The following is a 20,437-nucleotide window of genomic DNA, read 5'->3' on the forward strand; positions in this document are numbered from 1 at the left end:
CCAGTATGCCAGTTGTGGGGTTTGCAGAGTCCTAAGAAACCACATTTAGAGGGAGAAAGCACAATAACTGGGGTCCTGGTTAGCAGGATCCCAGTGAAAACAGTCAAAACACACTCAATTTCGTACTTAACCCCCACCCCCAAATGAAGAACATTAAGACTAACCTTGTCCAGTTGAGCACTTATTTTTTAAGTGGATATATCTGTAAAGTACCTCTGGATTGGAGTGGTTATTCCCAGTATTATTTTCTATTGCATGGATCCTTCTCTGTAGGGAGATGGACCACTCTATCAATTTGTATTTTTTGTCTTGTAATGCGCCTAAACTGTGGGCCCTCTAGTTCCCCAGTTGGAGGTTGTGAATGTAAGGGTATTAGAGCAGGGTAGGCTTGCTGTCCCCGTGGCTCTGTAGCAGGGCAGTGTTGCTGTCCTAAGGTGTGTAGAGCAGAAGAGGGCTGCTGTCATAAAGGCTCTAGAGGTGGACAGGATTGCTGTCCTAAGTGTCGTAGAGCAGGACAGGGTTGCTGTCCTAAAAGCTCTAGAGGAGGACAGGATTGTGGCCTAAGTTTTCTGGGGTGGAGCAGAGTTGCTGACCCAAGGTTTCCATGGAAGGACAGGATGGCTGTTCCACGTTTTCTAAAGTGGGACAGGGTTGCTGTTCTACTCTAGGTTCTTTCCAGATGGGTTATTTTACCTCTATGGACTCAGCTGTTATAGCCTTAGGCTCCTGCAGTGTAGTTTCCACTCAGGGAGAGGGTGCCTCCCTTAGAGGAGTGGGATCCTCAATGGGAGTTTGGACAGGAGGTAACACTGTAGCCTGCCTGTCTCTGTTGGTAGGAGTGTTCTGGGCCATTATTCTAGGCTCCAGGGCTCCCTGCTCTTCTTGCTCTTTAGCCTGTGTTGCAGTTAAGGCAAGGATGTGTTTAGGGATTCCCAGCATGGCTGCATGGGCTTGAAACTCTACTTCAGCCCAAGCTGAGGTCTACAGGTCATTACCCAGGAGGCACTCTACAGGTAAGCTAGATGACACTACAATCTATTTAGAGCCAGTAACCCCACCCCAGCAAAAGCATAACATAGCTATGAGTAGGCACTGAGTGTAGTTATCCACATCAGTGAAGTAGGGTAACTTTACTCCTACATTTCAGGGTCTTGGGGTGGGGTATCTTGGACACCCTTAGTGTTTTCTTACACTCCCGGTGACCCTCTACAGACTACACTAGGCCTGGAGTCCCTAAGTGGTCTGCATTCCACTTTCTTAGTATATGGTTTGTGTTGCCTCTAGGCCTATTGCATCCTATTGTTCTCTAGTGTTTGCACTACTTTTCTAACTGTTTACTTACCTGATTTTGGTTTGTGTGTATATTTTGTGTATTTTACTTACCTCATAAGGGAGTATATCCTCTGAGATATTTTGGCACATTGTCACTAAAATAAAGTATCTTTATTTTTAGTAACTCTGAGTATTGTGATTCTTATGATATAGTGCTACATGATATAAGTGGTATAGTAGGAGCTCTGCATGTCTCCTAGTTCAGCCTAAGCCGCTCTGCTATAGCTACCCCTATCAGCCTAAGCTGCTAGAACACTACTAATCTACTAATAAGGGATAACTGGACCTGGCACAAGGTGTAAGTACCATCAGGGACCCACTATAAGCCAGGCCAGCCTCCTACAATCCACCGTCAACCTGATCCTGCATCCACAAAAGAGTGGGTAGTGGCTCCTGCCACAACCGGACACTCCATCTCGAACTGGGCTTGGTCTCTTTCGTTTGCAGGTTGTCTTCTGTCAGGATCCACCTTTGGGTTCTTCCAGTCTTTATGGGTCTTGCATAATCCTTTTCCAAAGTCCTCCTGTTGGTTTCGGGAAAAACCAGGTACTTACCTCTGCTCTCCTGGTCGCTGGGCATCACTCTGGCACTCATCTCTTGAACCAGTCCTAATTCCTCCAGCTCCCTTCTACTGATTCGACTTCCTTGGGTGGGAGACTGCCTTTCACATTCCATTTTTTTTGTATATGGTTTGGCCCAGGGCTGGCTTTAGCCCTAGTGGCGCCATGTGTGACAGGCTTTTTTGGCGCCCCACCCCATGACCACCTCCTCGGATTCCCATGCTACCACCCAGCAAATGTGCCCCTCCTCTCTACATAGCCTCCCTTTCACATACATTCATTTGATTTAAAGGGCTTTTAAAGGCTGCCTTTAGTAATCCACTCAGCTATCCACATAAAATATACTTCTGTTCTTTGCAGCAGGCATAATAGCCCTCTACACTACTTTATGACGAGTCTACACAAAACTCTGATCTCTCTCTCTAGCAGGAGCATTAACCACAAGAGTTATCTTGGCATTTTAATTGCTTCCTGAATTCTGGACGCACAATGAACTTTTCATCAGGTGCTTTTAAATCGCAAGTTTAGTAAGTTATTGCTAAACACACCGCCTCCCTGAGGTCAGCACCCCCAAATACAAGTAATTACCCGGTGCGGCTGCACCACTTGCACTGCCCTAAAGCCAGCCCTGGTTTGGCCCTCCCCTAGGGATCTCACTATTTGCTATTGCTTTTTTCAGTGCTTATTGCCTTCTATGCTATTTACTGATTGCTAACCTGCACATAATAGTGTGTTTACTTACCTCCAACTTTGGGGACTGTCTATTCAGTATTCTAGTATTTGTGCTACCCTAATAAAGTACCTTTATTTTTGTAACACTGTGTGGTCCTTTCATATGTTCCTAGATAAGTCTTGGCTGCTCATCCGCAGGTACCTCTAGAGAGCCCTGGCTTCCACTGCTTACACTTCACAACTAGGGGATACCTGGACCTGGTATAAGGTGATTGCACCATAGGTGCTCACGACACACCAGGCCAGTTACTACATGCTTTCTACTCCTTTCTACAATTTAGAATATGCCCATTCTTGTACTAAACAAAATCCATACTGTCGTCCTGTACGTTGTAGTGGGGAGATGAACTTGGTTGGATTTTGTAAAGGCAAAAGCAACACGTGAACGTATGGAGTGGCGGGGAAATGATGGTAAGGTTACCTGGCTATTTGGCAAATCATACTCTGTTTTACCAGCCACAAACAGCAACACACAGTGTTTTGGATCGAAAACATATCGCTTATAAGTGCAGCTAAATCGTACTTAGCCGAAGCACACGTTAAGGTGTAAATAAACTGCTGTGAAATTAATTACCAGCGCAGCTGGTAACTACCGTATCTTTTACTTGTTTAAAAACTAATCTTTTAACCCATGTGTGAAATTTCTCTCCTTAGATGTGGAAAGATACAGCACATAATGGACCCCACTGGTCCATCTATTTTAATGTTAATTACTTATTTGTTTTATTCCTTGCCTTTTAAATGTTTATACTGTTTGTAATTTTGGTAATTGTCTTTTGTGTGGATGTCACTGTTTCGTTTATAAGTGCGGTGCAGAATGTATCTTATGTACTAACAAATTTAGATATGGAATTGAATTGGTGATGTTTGATCAGAAAGTAATATAACCAAATTCACAATATTCAGAAAGTGGGTTACACTGCTCAACTCCTGGTAGGTGTAGCACGAGCACCCAGCAGTTTCACAGAGAAACCCAACATAAGGCCAAGAAGTACTAAAAAAAAAATCAGCAAGAACTATACAATTCCCAAACCAATTTAGAAAATAAAGAAACTGTATTAAGCAAAAATACAATAAAATAGTTAAAATCAGGTATGTGGAACCAGAGATATGAGTTTTCAACGTTTTACGGCAAAATGGTCAAAAAGGTCCACAACAACAATGGAAATCAAAGGGGCGCATTCAGTCTGTGCGCATTATCCAAAAACAGCCACCAGGCACCTCTCTTGCACCAGCAATGAAAACAAAGATACATTACCTGCAATCGGTCTGTGTCCTAGAAGCCTAGAGATCAGGAGCAGAGTTAGCAATCTTCCACACAGCTACATCCCAGTGTTTGCAGTCTTCCAGGGACTCTTATAGGTGACTCATGTCCCTGCTCCACGAGAGTTACTAAACTCTCTGCCCCTGCTTCTTGCTACAACCAGTCACAAATGTTTCATCATTCGGGAAAACCTCTGCTGGGGTTTCTTTTAAAGCCTGTAGGTCCTCAGGACAGTCTTTTGAACACCTGGTGACTTCCCAAACTGGGCTCTCCTATAGTCCAGTCCCAAGTGCTCATCTGGGCCTTTGTCCGAGTAGGGTGCCCGTCTGTTGTTTTAGAGCAATTCCAATCACAGGGTGTCAGCAGGAGTCTTCCAGTCTTTCTTCCACAGCAATCAGGCCGAATCCTCGTTTCTTCCTATGTTCCTTCCTAGGTCCAGGAATATTCTGAGGTGCCAGAAGCGAAATGTCAGTCTTATCCCATGCATAGGCCAATAAATAAAGAAATTCCTTTACCCAACCCGGACTATTCTATCTTCACGGTTCACTGCAAGCATCCACAGAACCCCTAAAACCGAAATGACTGTCACCATACCCCACCAGGATGAGCGATGTTCCTCTCCTTGCCGCTACACTATTTAGATGAGGTGCCCTCCTCTCTGTCATCACCCAAACTAGTGCTGGGCCTGGGATTGAATGGATCAGTTGCTGTCAGTCCCAACAGACATCACTAAGTCAAAACAAGAAGAGATCAGGCTGTCCATTGGTCTGCCAGTTGTTTTGTTACCCCTTCAATATAGCTAATCCTTGTTAAGTGACCGTTTATGACAACACCCTGTATACTTTGACACTGAAGCCAAGCTATTGTCCTCTGGGAGGAAAGCAGTTAACACACAGCCCAGCATGTATACTGAGCCTCTGGAGTAGGGCTGAGAGGCAAACTGTTTCTAAACCAGTTTCCTCCGAGGCAGCACGAAGTATACAGATGTACTCGCTCTTTATTTGAATTAGCATGATGAAGCTATTGCAGCCTTACTGTCTTATTTTAAGTTTGAATGTATGCACACAGTTTTAACACATAACACTATTGCTTGTGTAGTGTTAGGTGCCTTAACCAACCGTGTTAACCTGCCTTGCTGAATGTTAGAACAAAAGACCATTTCGAAGAACTAGAGGTGGCAGGCTTAGTCTGCTATCCAAAGAAAATGAGCAGGGAAGAGTCTGGCATGTGAACCAATATTTTGCTTTCAGGAGCGTATGTAGACAATGAAGAGCATTGTGTAATTTTGGGTGGGTTTCAATTGGTTATGTTACTCAGGTGAGAGGCTGCGTGGCCTACTGAAATAAGTCAAGGTAATAATAGATCTCTTTCTCTCACCTTGTCTAGTTTGAATCAGCTGATGAACGGACCTCACATTCACAATGTTTTCCATTGTTCAGAGAGGGGAAATGTTAAATCTGCATGCATGTGTGACTGTTGTTTAATTCAGATTTGATGGTTTCTAAAAGAGATAAGAACTAGCCCAGTTACAAGTATGTAAGTGTTCTTATCAGACCGGGGGATGAAGCCTGTTGCTTTTGAAGCCAGGTAAATAGATCTCGAGGATAGCCCGTGTGCTGCTTCGGATGCTGCTTAGAAAGATGCCAAAGGAAGATGGAGAAAACTATCTTTCACTGGCATATTTCCTCCTATTTAAGTGAAGCATCTTGAGACAGGAACCTGAAAGAACAGATGTTTTAATGAAAGTGATTGAACCATTCTTCTAAAGGACCTGGAATGACAAAACCTAGTGGGATATGTGTAAGAAACTGACTTATCGGTTGAGAGGGGTGGAAGAGCCATTCAGGCAACAACCACAATCCTTGTCAAGGTGAACCACAAGAAGTCACTTAAACCAGTGCTTTGCTTGGCACAAAGCGGTCAGGCTTAACTTAAAGGCAATGTATAAAGTATTTATGCAGCACATAAACGGTACAAAAAGTGACAACATAACACATAAAAAATCACAATCTAATTAAAAAAAATAAGTTTATTCAGTAAATAATTTGACACCAAAATTAACAAAATCCAATCAGTAGAACTGGAGACATTGATTTTTAAAGCTTTTAGTGAAAATAGCGTTAAGAAGCACAAAGCGCCACTCTCGGGGTAAAGGCAAAAGTTCAGGCTGACCACGATGGATACTGGGTCGGATACAGGAACCAGGTTAGCCCCCCTTAAAAGGTTACCTTCTCAAGTCCTGTTGCAAAGTGTTACATTTACATCAGAGAAGGCCGCAAGGAGTTGGCGTTCAGCCATAGAGCAGGTCAAGCGTTGTGAACAGTCGTTGCTATAGCACACAGATATGGATGGAGCTCGAGCTTCCGGTTGATGGATCGTTGCTGTTAGTGCAAAGTGCAGATCTTGTGTTTCCAATCGTCACAGACAGTCACTGTTGGCATGAAGAGCAGGTCCTGCTGGAACTTTGTGTTGGTGCTCATCGCAGCTGGCAGAGTCTTGGCACGACTGTACCAATTTGTGGTTGCCAGGAGTCACAACTTCACAATTTTCACCTTTATCTTTAGGAGGAGCTCTCACTGATGCCAGCCAATGGTCCAGGACCTGAGAGGGCACCTCTTGGAGATGATGGCCCAGTCTAGCAAAGGCCAGCAGAAGGGCTCAAGCAGATCCAGGCAGGTCCAGTTGATGCTGGTCAGCTGGGCAGTTGCAAGGAGACCTCTGGAAGCTTGTTATGTTCCTGTAGCTCACATAGGAGGGCAGCCAACTGACCTTTGGAGTCATTCTGGGTAGCCTGGGTTCAAGGTAAGCAGGTCCAATCTTCCTTCTTCAGACAGTGAGGCATTCCTTCCAGCAGCAGGGCAGTCCTTCTTCTGAATCTTCGATGGGTCCAGGACTATTCTCAAAGGGGGATCTGAGAGTGCTGCCTTTTACCCCCAATGCCAGCCTTGTGTGTGGGCGGGCAACGCCTAACCCACTTACAAACTAGTTCTGACCAGTTCCCCTGTCCTTCTTGTGTCAGGCTCCCAGCTGTCTAGGGTGACAAAAGCAACTGCAGACCTGGTGTCAGATTCCTTTGAATTGTAAGTTGGGATGGGTACAGCACCTCCACCCCCAACCATCCTGCCAGGATGGCCGGCCCTGTCCACATGGAAGCCCCCTTTTTCCCCATGTCCGGAAGGAATCAACAACCCACTGCAGGAGATACAACCACAGCCATGAACTCTGTTCACTGGCAGAAAGGCACAGTGATTTTGGGCACAAAAATACCAACTTTCTAAAAGTGGCATTTTCAGAATTGGGACTTAAAATCCAAAAGAGGCTTTTAAATTACAATTAATTTAAATGTAAACATATTTTCTCTTTCTGCTCCTATTCTGAATTTAGCACTTATTAAAATGCAATAAATTAACCTAGTGTTAGCCTGTGTGAGAGATAGCCTTATAACAGTGAAAAACAACTTTTGGAGTTTTTCAATGCCAAGATATGTAAAACGTAAACCCATCTGGCTTAAATTTTAAATATCATGCACAGTGCCCTAGGAGCTGCTAGGCACTACCCTACAGGGGTGACAAATACATTTTAAATAAGGAAGAGTTAGATAAAGAATGTAGGTTATTAATAGTGAAGGATGTGATCCCTTCACAAGTAATGTCTCTAATCCTTCTCTTCCTATGAACCTAGCCCCCCATTGTAACACTTCACTCTCTCAGGGTAGTGAAGGAAATCAGTCCAAGGCTTACTTAGGGGAGATGATGTAGTTAGAAATATATACAATCAGGTAGATGGAAATACAACCTCAGAACAGTTCATACCCCCAGCAATCACTGAACCTATCATCACATCCCCACCACCTGCACTAGCTGCAACATCACAATATGAATGGGTGTCAGTACCAATAAGACAGTCCTAGGAGCTTTGTCAGGATGTCATCATAATAATAAAAGTAGAAATATTTCATAATAAACCAAGACAAAAAAATGAGATTAATAGAGATGGTACCATCTTGTACCAACATTCACTAAGGCTTGTCATAACTAACTGTTAATCTTGGGGATGTCCATAAAGAAATTTAACAAAGCAATTTAAATTATGTCAATAACCTTCATTTAAACATGTAATAATTGACTGTTACTCTACTGCTTGTCAATAAAACTGCCTTGATGGCCATGACTAAAGTATTTACCAATGCATTGTCAATAATACCATGGTCAATAAATCATATTTAAAAGAATTCAATGGGTGCAAGAATCATTCCTAGTGTTTAATGATGATGCACTGCAGATTTAAGACCAACCAAGAAAGGGGCTCACAGCCTAGAGCCCTTGTGTAAAAATACAGGCTCCAAGGGTGCTTGAAAACATTGAAAGTGTGTACTGGGGGCATGGCTATCACCCCCTGGAGACTTCGAGATGACATTTTGGGAGCCTCTTGTTTGGGGTTGTGACACACCCTGGTGATCTATGTGACAGGGTGAGATGTGTTTCTGGATGCCTCCAGATGCAACCAATCAGTGCCTCCAGATGCATCCAGGACACTAAGCGCTTACTTGGCATAAACAGATACAGGCCTACATATGCCATGGAACTGGCAAGGGTTCAGTTCCTCAGCTTCAATGTCAAGTCTGACATGTCTGAAACTTGTCCCTCAGGACACTCTCTGTTCTCCTTCTGGAGAATACATCACCCTAATAATCTTAGTCATTGGGTTTAGTGTTATCACAGATGGGTAAGGTGCCCAGTATCAAATTTATAACCAGGATTTGGGGAAGTAGTGTACTTAGACCTGGGAAAAAGGCATTAGTGAAGAAATGTTTATTTTAACTAGTTTTGCACCTGAGACTGGTCAAATTAGTTTATCATCAGAAACAAAGTGATTTGACACTATGAAGCTGAAGATCTTCATGAATTGTCAGCAGGAACATTCGTATAAGTCTTAACCAATTCTGCATATAACCTATTATTGACTGGGCAAATTAAGAAAGGACATTATGAAATTTTCCTAGGAGTTTGATAAAGTAGCAGATGCTGAAAGACTGGACACCAACACTCATTTTCAAAACTTGTCTTCAAGGAGAGGGGACCTTTTTGTAAATGCTCTGGTGTTGTAGATTCATCAGAGAAGTGACAGGTAATAATGAGCATAACTCAATAAGGATTCAGACACCTCTATTGTGTCTGCTGTCAGAAAATGAAATGCTATTTGTTCAACATTAGGACCAAACAATTTTGTCACTACTGAAAAAAAGGTTGTGCACAGAAATGTGATGGTCTCACAGCTTGCCACAAAATTAGACCTGTTAGGTGTAAATTGTTTAATTCTCCACCACAAGCACATTGAATTATAAAGCAGCTAATTCTTCCAAAAGGTTGTGGGCGGGAGGACCATTGAGTGATTTACCTGGCCAGTCTGTGAATGCCCACAAACCTTCGAATTTCTGAACATTCACAAACTCATGTAAGCCCCTTTCCCACCCTGATTGTTGCTGGAGCTTTAATCCAGCAAAGGGCTGTGTAATAGTTCCCCCCCAAACTTGGCGGGCGTAGAACAAAGTGTTTTCTCAGTGTAGGTAAAAACGAATACATGTGCATTTACGTATTAAGTTGGTTTTCCATAGTTAGGTACATTTACATACTAAGGAAATGGCAGCCTTTAAAATTCATGACTCTTGAAGGTTGTACCTGGCACAGTTTTCCTAGAATACTGCTGTGGATGTTTGTGAAAAGTGGAAGATCGTAACTCTGTATGCATGAGAACTAGTACTTATACCAATGCAGATTCATGATTTCATTTGTGGATCTGGCTCAGATCCAGGTACACAACAGGGTAACTTACTCCCTTATCACACAGCTTAATGGATGGTTGCATTTTATTGTTTGCATTGTTTTAATGCAAAACATAGTTTTGATGTAAACCAAATTTGCTTATCGAGCACTTTTTAACTTTTATTTATATAATTTCTTCTATCCCCTATTTAGTTTGGAATGCACCAGTGTACTGGGGTTGTTGAAAAATTTGAACTAAATGGAAGTCAATTTCTTGTAAGTATTAAAATCTATTATAATTGAAAGGTTAACATGGTTGCATAACTGCTTACAATCTATCAACTGCTCCTGATGTGCCGAGTGCCTACTTCCTGAGACTCAATGTTTCATGTCTTTTTTGCAATATGTCATGGCTCTGGGAACCATATGTCACTCGGTGTTCTGACTCAAGTCCTCACTTTTTATTTAAGTGGGTAGCCTATGTCTTCTTTTAACAAGAGCAAGTGAGAGAACAATGATACCCGGCACATTATCCGCCGCGAGATAAAAACTTAACTGGTATTTTGCCCTTTCGGCTGTTGAGTCCTTCTAAGCAGATCTCAATGGCATGTCATTTTTTCCATTTTTGTGTTTGAATAGGCATATTTGAACCTTTTGTAAGTAAATTGGAATATACACATAGTCCATAACAATAACGTGTTATCTCACCTCAGTAAATGTACCCAGGCTTGGCATAGAAATGCACAGAAACATGCCTCCTTCAGATCTGCAGCTCAAACTTTGGACCTCTTTATTTTATTCTCTCTTCTGAAAAAGTCTAGGAGTTATACATAGCCTGTGAAAGTGTTCACTACTTCGTCCTGTAATAAAGTCAGTGATTAATTTGAGCCAGTGGATTCTGGAGCTCGGCAACATGGGCACTTATGTTTGCCTAATTTTGTGATGAGCACAACAGTTCTTTAATAATTCAAAATACATTAAAACAGACTAATACCTGTCACCCAAAGCTAAACTGATTAGCTTGGGTGGCAGGTATTAATCATGTTTATTGTATATTAAAAATCTGAATTTTCTCATTTGAAGGAGAGTGTGATAGTAGTTGTGTTGGTACTGCCATTGGCAGCACTGGCAGGGCAATGACGGGAGCAAGCTGCTATGACCAGGAACTTTTGCTGTGTTCAGGATCTCAATGAATGCAAATGAAAAATAAATTTGTCATCACATAAGCATATGCTTAGGCTCTAATCTAGAGATGAGTGCCCCATCCAGAGTTCATACACTTTTGTGTTAATACACAATTGGGATGTGCTACATTGCCCCTAGATTAAAGTTGAGAAGTAAAGAACAGTGGCTCCTAACTTATTCAAATTTGGGCATTACCAGGATTACAGACTTTAAAGTCTACATGTGTGGAATTGTACAAATATTTAGCAATGTGTTCAACAAAAATGTCTACCATTTCTGTCGGACTTTAAATGAGCCTATTAGAAAACACATGCAATTTGAAGAAACTTTATATGGTCATTATTGTAGAAGGACTTGCATTGTTCCTCGTTTTTTTGGCCTGCAAGGAAATAGGATCAAATGTACTACAACCTGCAAGTGCATAACAAGACAACAATACCTATCATGTGAGTGCACCACTAATTCATAAAGGGATGCATTTTGTGTGTAATCTGTGGCCTGCCTTCCTCATAATGGCTCCTTCCATGCATAATGAAGTGGCACGTACACAAGGGCCAATTGTAACTCCTGTCTGTAGCGGTGATGTTTGTCAGGATCACAGGCGTAATATCGATTCACACAATATTGAAACTCAAAAATATTGAAAATTATATATAAATTTATTGACTTCCTATACTTAGCTAGTAAAACCACAAACATCAAGAACAAAAATATTGCTGTTAAAAATATTGGAGTTTAACTATATAAAAAACAAAAATATAAAATAATGTTACTTTGCTATAAAAATATAACATGTCAAAAATAGAGGTGCACACAATATTGATAACAATAATTACGCAAACAAAATTAAGTATTTACTAATAAATATTTTTTTAAACTTAAAAATAAAATAATTCCTTAAAAGCAATCTGCCACATTTTATACACATTCTTAAATTAAACAAAAATATATTATATTTACTTTCCACCCCCCAAAAATGTAGACCCCAAATTATAACAATACTACCCTCAGAAAATATAAGCATAAACTAAAAGCATTTAAACAACAACCTAAATATACACATATATATACACACACACACACACATATATATACACACATATCTAAACATATCTTTGTAAGTAGCAAAGTATCTATAATACATAAAAAATAATACCTAAATTATATTTTACCATAGAAGGACAAAGTAAGTAAAAAAATGACACTAAAACTAAACCAACCAATGAAAGAAAACCATAAACAAATGTAACCAATAAAATCAAACAAACAATTAAATCAAGAATATAAAAGGCACACTGATTTAAAGAACTAAATAATTCAAAAACAACAAATGCTGCAAGATGAGGAAACTCTGCTGGATTTTCTCAACAAACCATTACAGAAAAATTATATACATTTCAGCAAATATCTAACCAAGTCAGTAAAACTTATATTTACTCTCAAATGTAATTGTTGTTAAAGTTAAAAACCTGAAATAACAAATAATTGATAAAATACTATAACAATTTTTTTGCATAGACTTTCTAAAAGAAAAAAACCCACGCCTGGAAACAGTGATAAACTGCCTGGAAATAACAACTGTCAAAAACCATCAAAAAGATTTAAGAAAGTAAGTTTGCATATCTAAAAGTATAAACTTGTGCAAATAGCAAGCAAAAATAAACCTAATGACCTCAACCTCTACCAACTAACAGCAAATTAACATTTAAAGTAAAACTTATGATTTTTTTTTCATCCAACAGAAAATAAAGCACCTGCTCCACATACGAACACTTCAACGGAAAATCTGCAAAATAGCAAAAAAACTTTTATACACAACGTACATGTAAAGAAACAATATAGAATCAATTGCATAATTTTAAATGTAAACCGTAAATTTAAAAAAGTTAAAAAATGTTATATATTTATAGTATTACACTACTTTCACATACTATGATAGAAACTGCAAAGTATAACACCTCACAGAAAGGAAAGCAGTTATTTCCTTCACATGGGCTACACCAACAGCCAGGAAACTGCATCAACAAGAACTATGCATGTGAAATGTACTAAATAATATTCTAATGCATGCTATGGGAGGGCAACTACAAAAGATGATGTTGTAATTCATGTAAGAGAGCAGAACCAACCCCCAAATGTAACAGAAATGGAAGGAAGAGATATTGTAGGGCATAGGAGAAGCAAGCACTAGCTCCCAAGATCCCACCAGCAAAATCCTTAAAAATATACTACCTAAACCCCCCAAGCAAACAAGAGGCAAACTACCACCTATGCCCACTTTGAAACATTTAATTGCACAAACTAAATGAGCCACCAGCGATACCCCATCTCCCCTAAAAGATACCATGAGATACAAATACCTTAACAATGACAATGAGGAAGTTCTACATGACAGACTATTTAACAAAAAAGAATCCTAATATTCTCTACATCAGATAACTTTCTAAAACTGAAACAATGTGAAACATGGATGATGGATGGGACCTTCAAAATATGTCCCAAACCATTTACTCAGATATGCTCCATACATGGTGAATATCAAAACACAAATATCCCTTTTATATATGCTCTAAGACCATTTAAACGAAACAGCACTTACTATGAGCTCCTACACCATATCAAACACAAAACAAATAATTACTACTCCCTCACAGCCATACTAGGCTGTTACTATCATTTCAGTCACAGTATGTGGAGACACTCCAACTAAGTTTAGAATATTTTACAAACAGCTAATTTGCCCTTATAATAAAAAAATTATACCACTATCCTATGTCCCTGTCACGGAGGTAGCCAACCACTACATATTACTAATCGGAAGCCCTTTCTACCAATACAATGAAGAAAAACTTACGCCACTAATTGACTATTTTGAAGACAATTGGGTTGGGAGACTGCATTGTTTAGGGCAGGGAACACAACCAAAATTCCAAATACCATGGTGGAATGTCTATGGCAGCACCTGGGTACACAATGCCAAAACAATTATTGCACTGGTACAATGGCACAATGCCTTCAAATCTACATTAGGCAGAACCCAACCTACGCTTTGCAAATTTACAGAAGAATTACAAAGCAAGCAAAGCTACCAACAACTAACAATGGAGCAACCTGCTAGCCAAATTGGCCCTATATTTAGCAAACAAACCAAAGGAATGTACGAAATGGAACAATGTAAAGAAGAGCTCTTCATAATTAACAAAGGAGTAAATCATTTAGAAATAGTAGCTAGAAGCATATTATAAAATATAGCAACCTACCAAAGCCCTCAAAAAGTCTGACAATTTTAAACCAACATAACAAACCTGTATTTTTGAATTATAAATGCAATATTGTATTACATCAGTCAAACGTATTAATTAACTGAAAAAAGGACATCAAATTAATAAGAAATGATATAAAATAAACCAAAAATGATTTTCGAAAAAAAACTTAGGTGGTCATTACAACCCTGGCGGTCGGTGTTAAAGCAGCGGTAAGACCGCCAACAGGCCGGCAGTAAAAAATTAGCAATTACGACTGTGGCGGAAGCCGCCAACAAAGACAGTCACTTTAACACTCCGACCGCCACGGCGGTACAAACAAACAGCGCAACGGTCACCGCCAACAGACAGGCGGGAGACAATGTACCGCCCACACTATTATGACAGGCCAATCCGACACCTTTTCCGGGGCGGATTCACTGCGGATGAAAACACGGCAGAAACAGGAATCCCGAAGGAAAAACACTCACCTCTACACACCCCACGAGGAATGAGGACGCCATGGACCCGGAACTCCAAATTCTACCTGCAATAGTCTTCCTGCTCCTCTACCAGGAGCACGAACGGCGGCGGCCAAGACCACGGTGAGTACTGCACCTACGACACGGGGGAGGGGGGAGGCAAAAAACAGGGACACACACACGCAACACCCCCACCCTCACCCACTACAACACACACACTTATGCATATCAATACATCACAGTTACACCCCCCAAACCCCCGTAAGAATGCAAAGAAAATAGAAAATTAGTGTAACCATTGTAATAAATTAAGAGCAAGTAGGCAGAAATATATATATTTACACCATGTACATAATATATCACAAGCATAGTAGTCCAGGTAGTGCTCTAAGAAAGTCAGTGGAACACTGGGACCACACGGTATGGGCGAGGCCCACACAAGATCCCCAACCATGACGGAGAGAACACTGCAGGGGCATCAGAGAGCAACTAAACAGGCACCTCAGGGGGAGGGAAAGGGGGGGCACCTCAGCCGCTTGAGTGCACGATGCCAAATCCACGAGGGGGCCACATGCCCACCGTTCAATCCTGGGGAGTGCAAAGCCACAGTCTCTCAAGTCTCTATAGTGGGTGGTTTGCCCACTGTGCAATCCTGGGGAGTGCAAAGCCACAGTCTCTCAAGTCTCTACAGTGGGTGGTTTGCCCACTGTTCAATCCTGGGGAGTGCAAAGCCACAGTCTCACAAGTGGATAAGTCTCCACTGGTTCTGGAGGGGGCATGGTGCCCAGAGTGCTTCATCCTGCTAAGGACAGAGGTAGTGGATGGCAGTCTCCACTGGTTCTGGAGGGGTATGGTGCCCAGAGTGCTTCATCCTGCCAAGGACAGAGGTAGTGGATGTACCTCTCCACTGGTTCTGAAGGGGGCATGGTGCCCAGAGTGCTTCATCCTGCTAAGGACAGAGGTAGTGGATGACAGTCTCCACTGGTTCTGGAGGCGGCATGGTGACCAGAGTGCTTCATCCTGCTAAGGACAGAGGTAGTGGATGACAGTCTCCACTGGTTCTGGAGGGGGCATGGTGCCCAGAGTGCTTCATCCTGCTAAGGACAGAGGTTGTGGATGACAGTCTCCACTGGTTCTGGAGGGGGCATGGTCCCCAGAGTGCATCATTCACCCCGTGACAGACTCAGTTGCATCAGTGCCCTTGCCGCTCATGGGCCAGCGGTGCTTGAGATGGCGGTGCCCTGTTCAGCGGTGCTTGAGATGGCGGTGCCCTGTGCAGCGGTGCTTGAGTTGGCGGTGCCCTGTGCAGCGGTGCTTGAGACGGCGGTGCCCTGTTCAGCGGTGCTTGAGTTGGCAGTGCCCTGTTCAGCGGTGCTTGAGACGGCGGTGCCCTGTTCAGCGGGTGCTTGAGATGGCGGTGCCCTGTTCAGCGGTGCCTGAGATGGCGGTGCCCTGTTCAGCGGTGCTTGAGATGGCGGTCTCCATTGCAGGGTCTCAGCTGCTGGTGGTCCTTCATGGCCCAGCGGGGCTTTTGCTGGCGGTCCTTCATGGCCCAGCAGGGCTTTTGCTGGCGGTCCTTCATGGCCCAGTGGGGCTTTTTCTGGCGGTCCTTCATGGCCCAGCAGGGCTTTTGCTGGCGGTCCTTCATGGCCCAGCGGGGCTTTTGCTGTTGGTCCTTAATGGCCCAGCGGGGCTTGTGCTGGCGGTCCTTCATGGCCCAGTGGGGCTAGTGCTGGCGGTGGCCTCCTGGGCTGATGAGCTGGTGCTGGCGGTGGCCTCCTGGGCAGGTGGGCTGGTGCTGGCGGTGGCCTCCTGGGCAGGTGGGCTGGTGCTGGCCTCCTGGGCAGGTGGGCTAGTGCTTACGGTCCTGTCCTGGGCAGCTGGGCTTGTGCTGAAGGTGGGCTCCGGGGCATCGGGGATGATGGCGGTCTTCTCCGCCGTACTGCTCTTCCCAGACTTGCCGGGTTTCTTGTGGCCGGTGCATTCCAGATTCCGGTGACTACAGGCACCACTGGTCCCGGAGATGTTGTGGCTGAGGTGCTAGTTCAGGACCTAGGAGACGGACAGGGTGGGGGAGGTGTGGGAAAGAGGTCTAGGGTGGACAGGAAACGTTTTTGGGACACACTGGGATGGGTAGATGGAGGGGGTTTGGGAGAGGAGGAAGAGGTGGTGGTTGTAGGAGGTGTACGTTTGGTGACTTTGGGTGAAGGTGCATGCACTGGAGGCTGTCGTGAGGTGGATGGCTGTTGGGTGGGTGTGTGCCTGCGTTTGTGTATCTTGGGAGGGGGCGTCACAGACACACTGGGAGAGGACACAGGGGACGTGTGAATGGTAGTGGGGGTGGTGACTGCACGTGAGCGGGGTGTGGTGGTGGGTGTGCTGGAGAGGGACGTAGTGGCTGTAGAGGTAGTGCATGCAGGTGTGAGGGTAGACAAGACTGGGAGGGAGGAGGGAGATGAGGAGGAGGGGGACACAGTGGAGGCAGTGGATGTTGGTGTGTCTGCATGTGTGTGATGCTTGTGTGAGTGCCTGTGGGATGTGTGGTGCTTATGTTTGCCTGAGCTTCCCTTGTGTGTTGACGTGTGTGCATGCTGGTCTGCAGGTGTGCTTGGGATAGGCTGAGGTACAGGTGATTGGGTCAGGGTGGAGGAAGTTGGAGGGGGGAGACTAGACACAGGGACAATGGCTGCCATTAGTGCTGAGTCCAGAGTCTGAAAAGCTCGCTGAAGGGCCGCCTGACCAGAATGAATGCCCTCCAGGAATGCATTTGTTTGTTGCAACTGCCTTTCTACACCCTGGATGGCATTCAAAATGTTAGACTGCCCAACAGTAAGGGACCTGAGGAGGTCAATGGCCTCCTCACTGAGGGCAGCAGGGGTGACTGGGGAAGGGCATGAGGTGCCTGGGGCGAAGGTGATGCCCACCCTCCTGGGTGAGCGGGCACGGGGCAAAGGCTTAGGTGCTGCTGGGAGGGCGGTGCTGGTAGGGGGGGTGGCGGCTGTACCTGTAGATGCAGGGGGCACAGATGTTGCCGCCACCACAAGGGAGCTCCCATCAGAGGACGAGTCTGTGTCGCTGGTGTCAGCTCCTGTCCCCGCTGTGGAGCTCCCCTCGTCCTCCGTCCCACTGGTGAACTCAGAGTCCGTAGTCTCGCACTCCAGGGCCATGTGGGATGCAGCTCCCTCGTGCTCCGGTGCCACTGCTCCTCCGCCTGATGATGCTAATGCACACAAGAACAGGGAGACCACAAAAAGGGGGGGACGACAGAAGAAAGACATGTTGAGTGCATGCATTACCGCTACTGTTGGCGGACACGGCAGACACAGAAGCCCCCTGCACTACGCAGCGCTCTTAGGGTCCACTGTTCAATTCCTGGGAAATGGCCTACAAGGCTTTGGACAACATCTGCACACATACACGACACAGGGGCATGACTAGATGTACTTGGCTCTCTACAGAGGTGGGGTGCCACATGGCCTGCCTTACGGAGGGGCCTTGCCTATGGAACTTTCCCTGGCCTAGGGAAAACCACAGCCCATCTCCCCCACCCAGACACCTCCACTGCGCGCAAAGTCAGCAGAATGAGAGTGTACTCACCCCTTTGTGGCTGCTGTGATACCCTCAAGCGCCCATCCAACTCCGGGTATGCCACCGCCAGGATCCTGAACATCAGGGGGGTCATGGTGCAACGGGCACCCCTCCCACGTTGGGAGGCCATCCCCAGCTGAGCCTCCACCGTCTTCTTGCTCCAGCGGCGAATATCCTCCCATGTTTTCCGGCAGTGGGTGCTCCGTCTGTGGTAGACCCCCAGGGTCCGGACGTCCTTGGCGATTGCACGCCAAATATCTTTTTTTCTGGTGGGCGCTGACCTACATGAAATGTACAGGGGAAAAAGAGAAGTTATTACCAACTGCACCGTCAAACTGATTGGCCCCCATCCCTACCCTTGCCATGTGGCACATGCATTCACCGTCTTTCATGCACGCAGCACTCTCCCCCCTTCCTTCTTACATCCAGCCCTCTCCACACAGGAATAGCCCATACAACATGCTCCCTGTGTACTTACCTGTTTGTCTGGAGGACCGTAGATTAGCGTGTACTGGGGAAGGACCCCATCCACGAGCTTCTCCAACTCCTCCGATGTGAAGGCAGGGGCCCTTTCCCCAGACACTCGAGCCATTGTCTCTTCCAGACCGAGGTCACAGCAGCACTTGCAGTGTAGGTCCTCTCCTGTCGAAGATCAGGTATCGAGTGATTGAACAGATAGAAAATGGCGGTCACGTCCGCGGTGGTGCGTACCGTCACCGCCGGCGTACATCGTCATTGGCTCCTGGGACCCATAGGGTCCAATGTTAACCAATGTAGCATTGCGCCGCGGTCTTCGACCGCCTACCGCGACGGTGTGCAACGCCAGCGCAGTTACCTCACATCCCATTGTCCCACTTTACAGGTCAGGCAGCCGCCATTTCAGGGGCCCACATGGCTTCATTTTCAACTGCATCACACATACCTAGGCCTAGACTCTACACACATACAGGCCATCTTTTGTGTATGAATGGTGTTCTGTGTAAACTGTGGGTATACACCTCTGAGTTGTTTGACTCTGTGCTCGCTGTTGTCCTTCATAGGCACCGTCTGCTGGGACATGTGAGGAGATGGCGGCATCCTCCGGTGTACCGACCGTTGGTGGACCTGTCGACAATGGAGGAGCGACATGTGATTATCACATACAGGCTTGACCGTGCCACAATCCAGGAACTGTGTACCCAGTTGGAGCCAGACCTGATGTCAGAAATCCGCTTTCCCACAGGAATCCCCCCTCAAGTGCAGGTGCTGTCAGTGCTCCATTTCCTTGCAAGTGGGTCATTTCAAACAACAGTGGCCATAGCATCAGGGATGTCCCAGCCTATGTTTTCCAACGTATTGTCCAGAGTGTTGTCTGCCCTTCTGAAACACATGCGGAGCTACATCGTTTTTCCTCAGGTGGAGGATTTGCCTACAGTGAAAGGTGATTTCTATGCCCTGGGACACATCCCCAACATCAGAGGTGCCATTGATGGGACCCATGTGGCTTTGGTCCACCCCCACAGGAGTGAACAGGTGTACAGAAACCGGAAGAGTTATCATTCGATGAATGTACAGAAGGTATGTTTGGCAGACCAGTACATCTCCCATGTGAATGCCATGTTCCCTGGCTCAGTGCATGATGCCTACATCCTGCGGAATAGCAGCATCCCTTATGTGATGGGTCAACTCCAGAGGCACTGTGTGTGGCTATTAGGTGAGCACCTGGAAGCAAGTCAGTGGGAATGGTTGTCTGGGTCTGGGGATATCCCTCCAGGTTAGTGCGTGTCTAACAGTTGTCCCTCACCATTTGCAGGTGACTCTGGTTACCCCAACCTGTCATGGCTACTGACCCCAGTGAGGAATCCCAGGACAAGGGCAGAGGAACGCTACAATGAGGCCCATGGGTGAACTAGGAGGGTGATTGAGCGGCCCTTTGGCCTCCTGAAGGCCAGGTTCAGGTGCCTCCATATGACAGGTGGATCCCTATTCTACTCACCAAAGAAGGTGTGCCAGATCATCGTGGCCTGCTGTATGCTTCACAACTTGGCTTTGCGACGACAGGTGCCTTTTCTGCAGGAGGATGGTCCAGATGGCGGTGTTGTGGCAGCTGTGGAGCCTGTGGACAGTAAAGACGAGGAAGCAGAGGAAGAAGACATGAACAACAGGGACTACGTGATCCAGCAATGTTTCCAGTGAGACACAAGTAAGAGTACAGACCTGCCTACTACATGTACTTTAACACTACTACCTCTCTACTGTCTGTCGTTTTCACCCAGTGTATGGTCACTGAGTTGTCACTTTCCCTTATGAT

General features: G+C 44.9%; 1 protein-coding gene across 4 annotated transcripts in view; it reads left to right on the top strand.

The window, feature by feature from the left end:
- The window catches only part of BLNK (B cell linker), a 545,638-nt gene that overhangs the window by 61,008 nt on the left and 464,193 nt on the right, over positions 1 to 20,437 (top strand). For all 4 annotated transcript variants that reach the window (XM_069239783.1, XM_069239781.1, XM_069239782.1 and 1 more), the window contains exon 2: positions 9,864 to 9,926. In XM_069239783.1, coding sequence (XP_069095884.1) covers positions 9,864 to 9,926 — 63 coding nt within the window. The remainder of the gene's footprint in view (positions 1 to 9,863; positions 9,927 to 20,437) is intronic.

This window comes from Pleurodeles waltl, chromosome 6 (assembly GCF_031143425.1).
Source record: "Pleurodeles waltl isolate 20211129_DDA chromosome 6, aPleWal1.hap1.20221129, whole genome shotgun sequence".
Lineage (NCBI taxonomy): Eukaryota > Metazoa > Chordata > Amphibia > Caudata > Salamandridae > Pleurodeles > Pleurodeles waltl.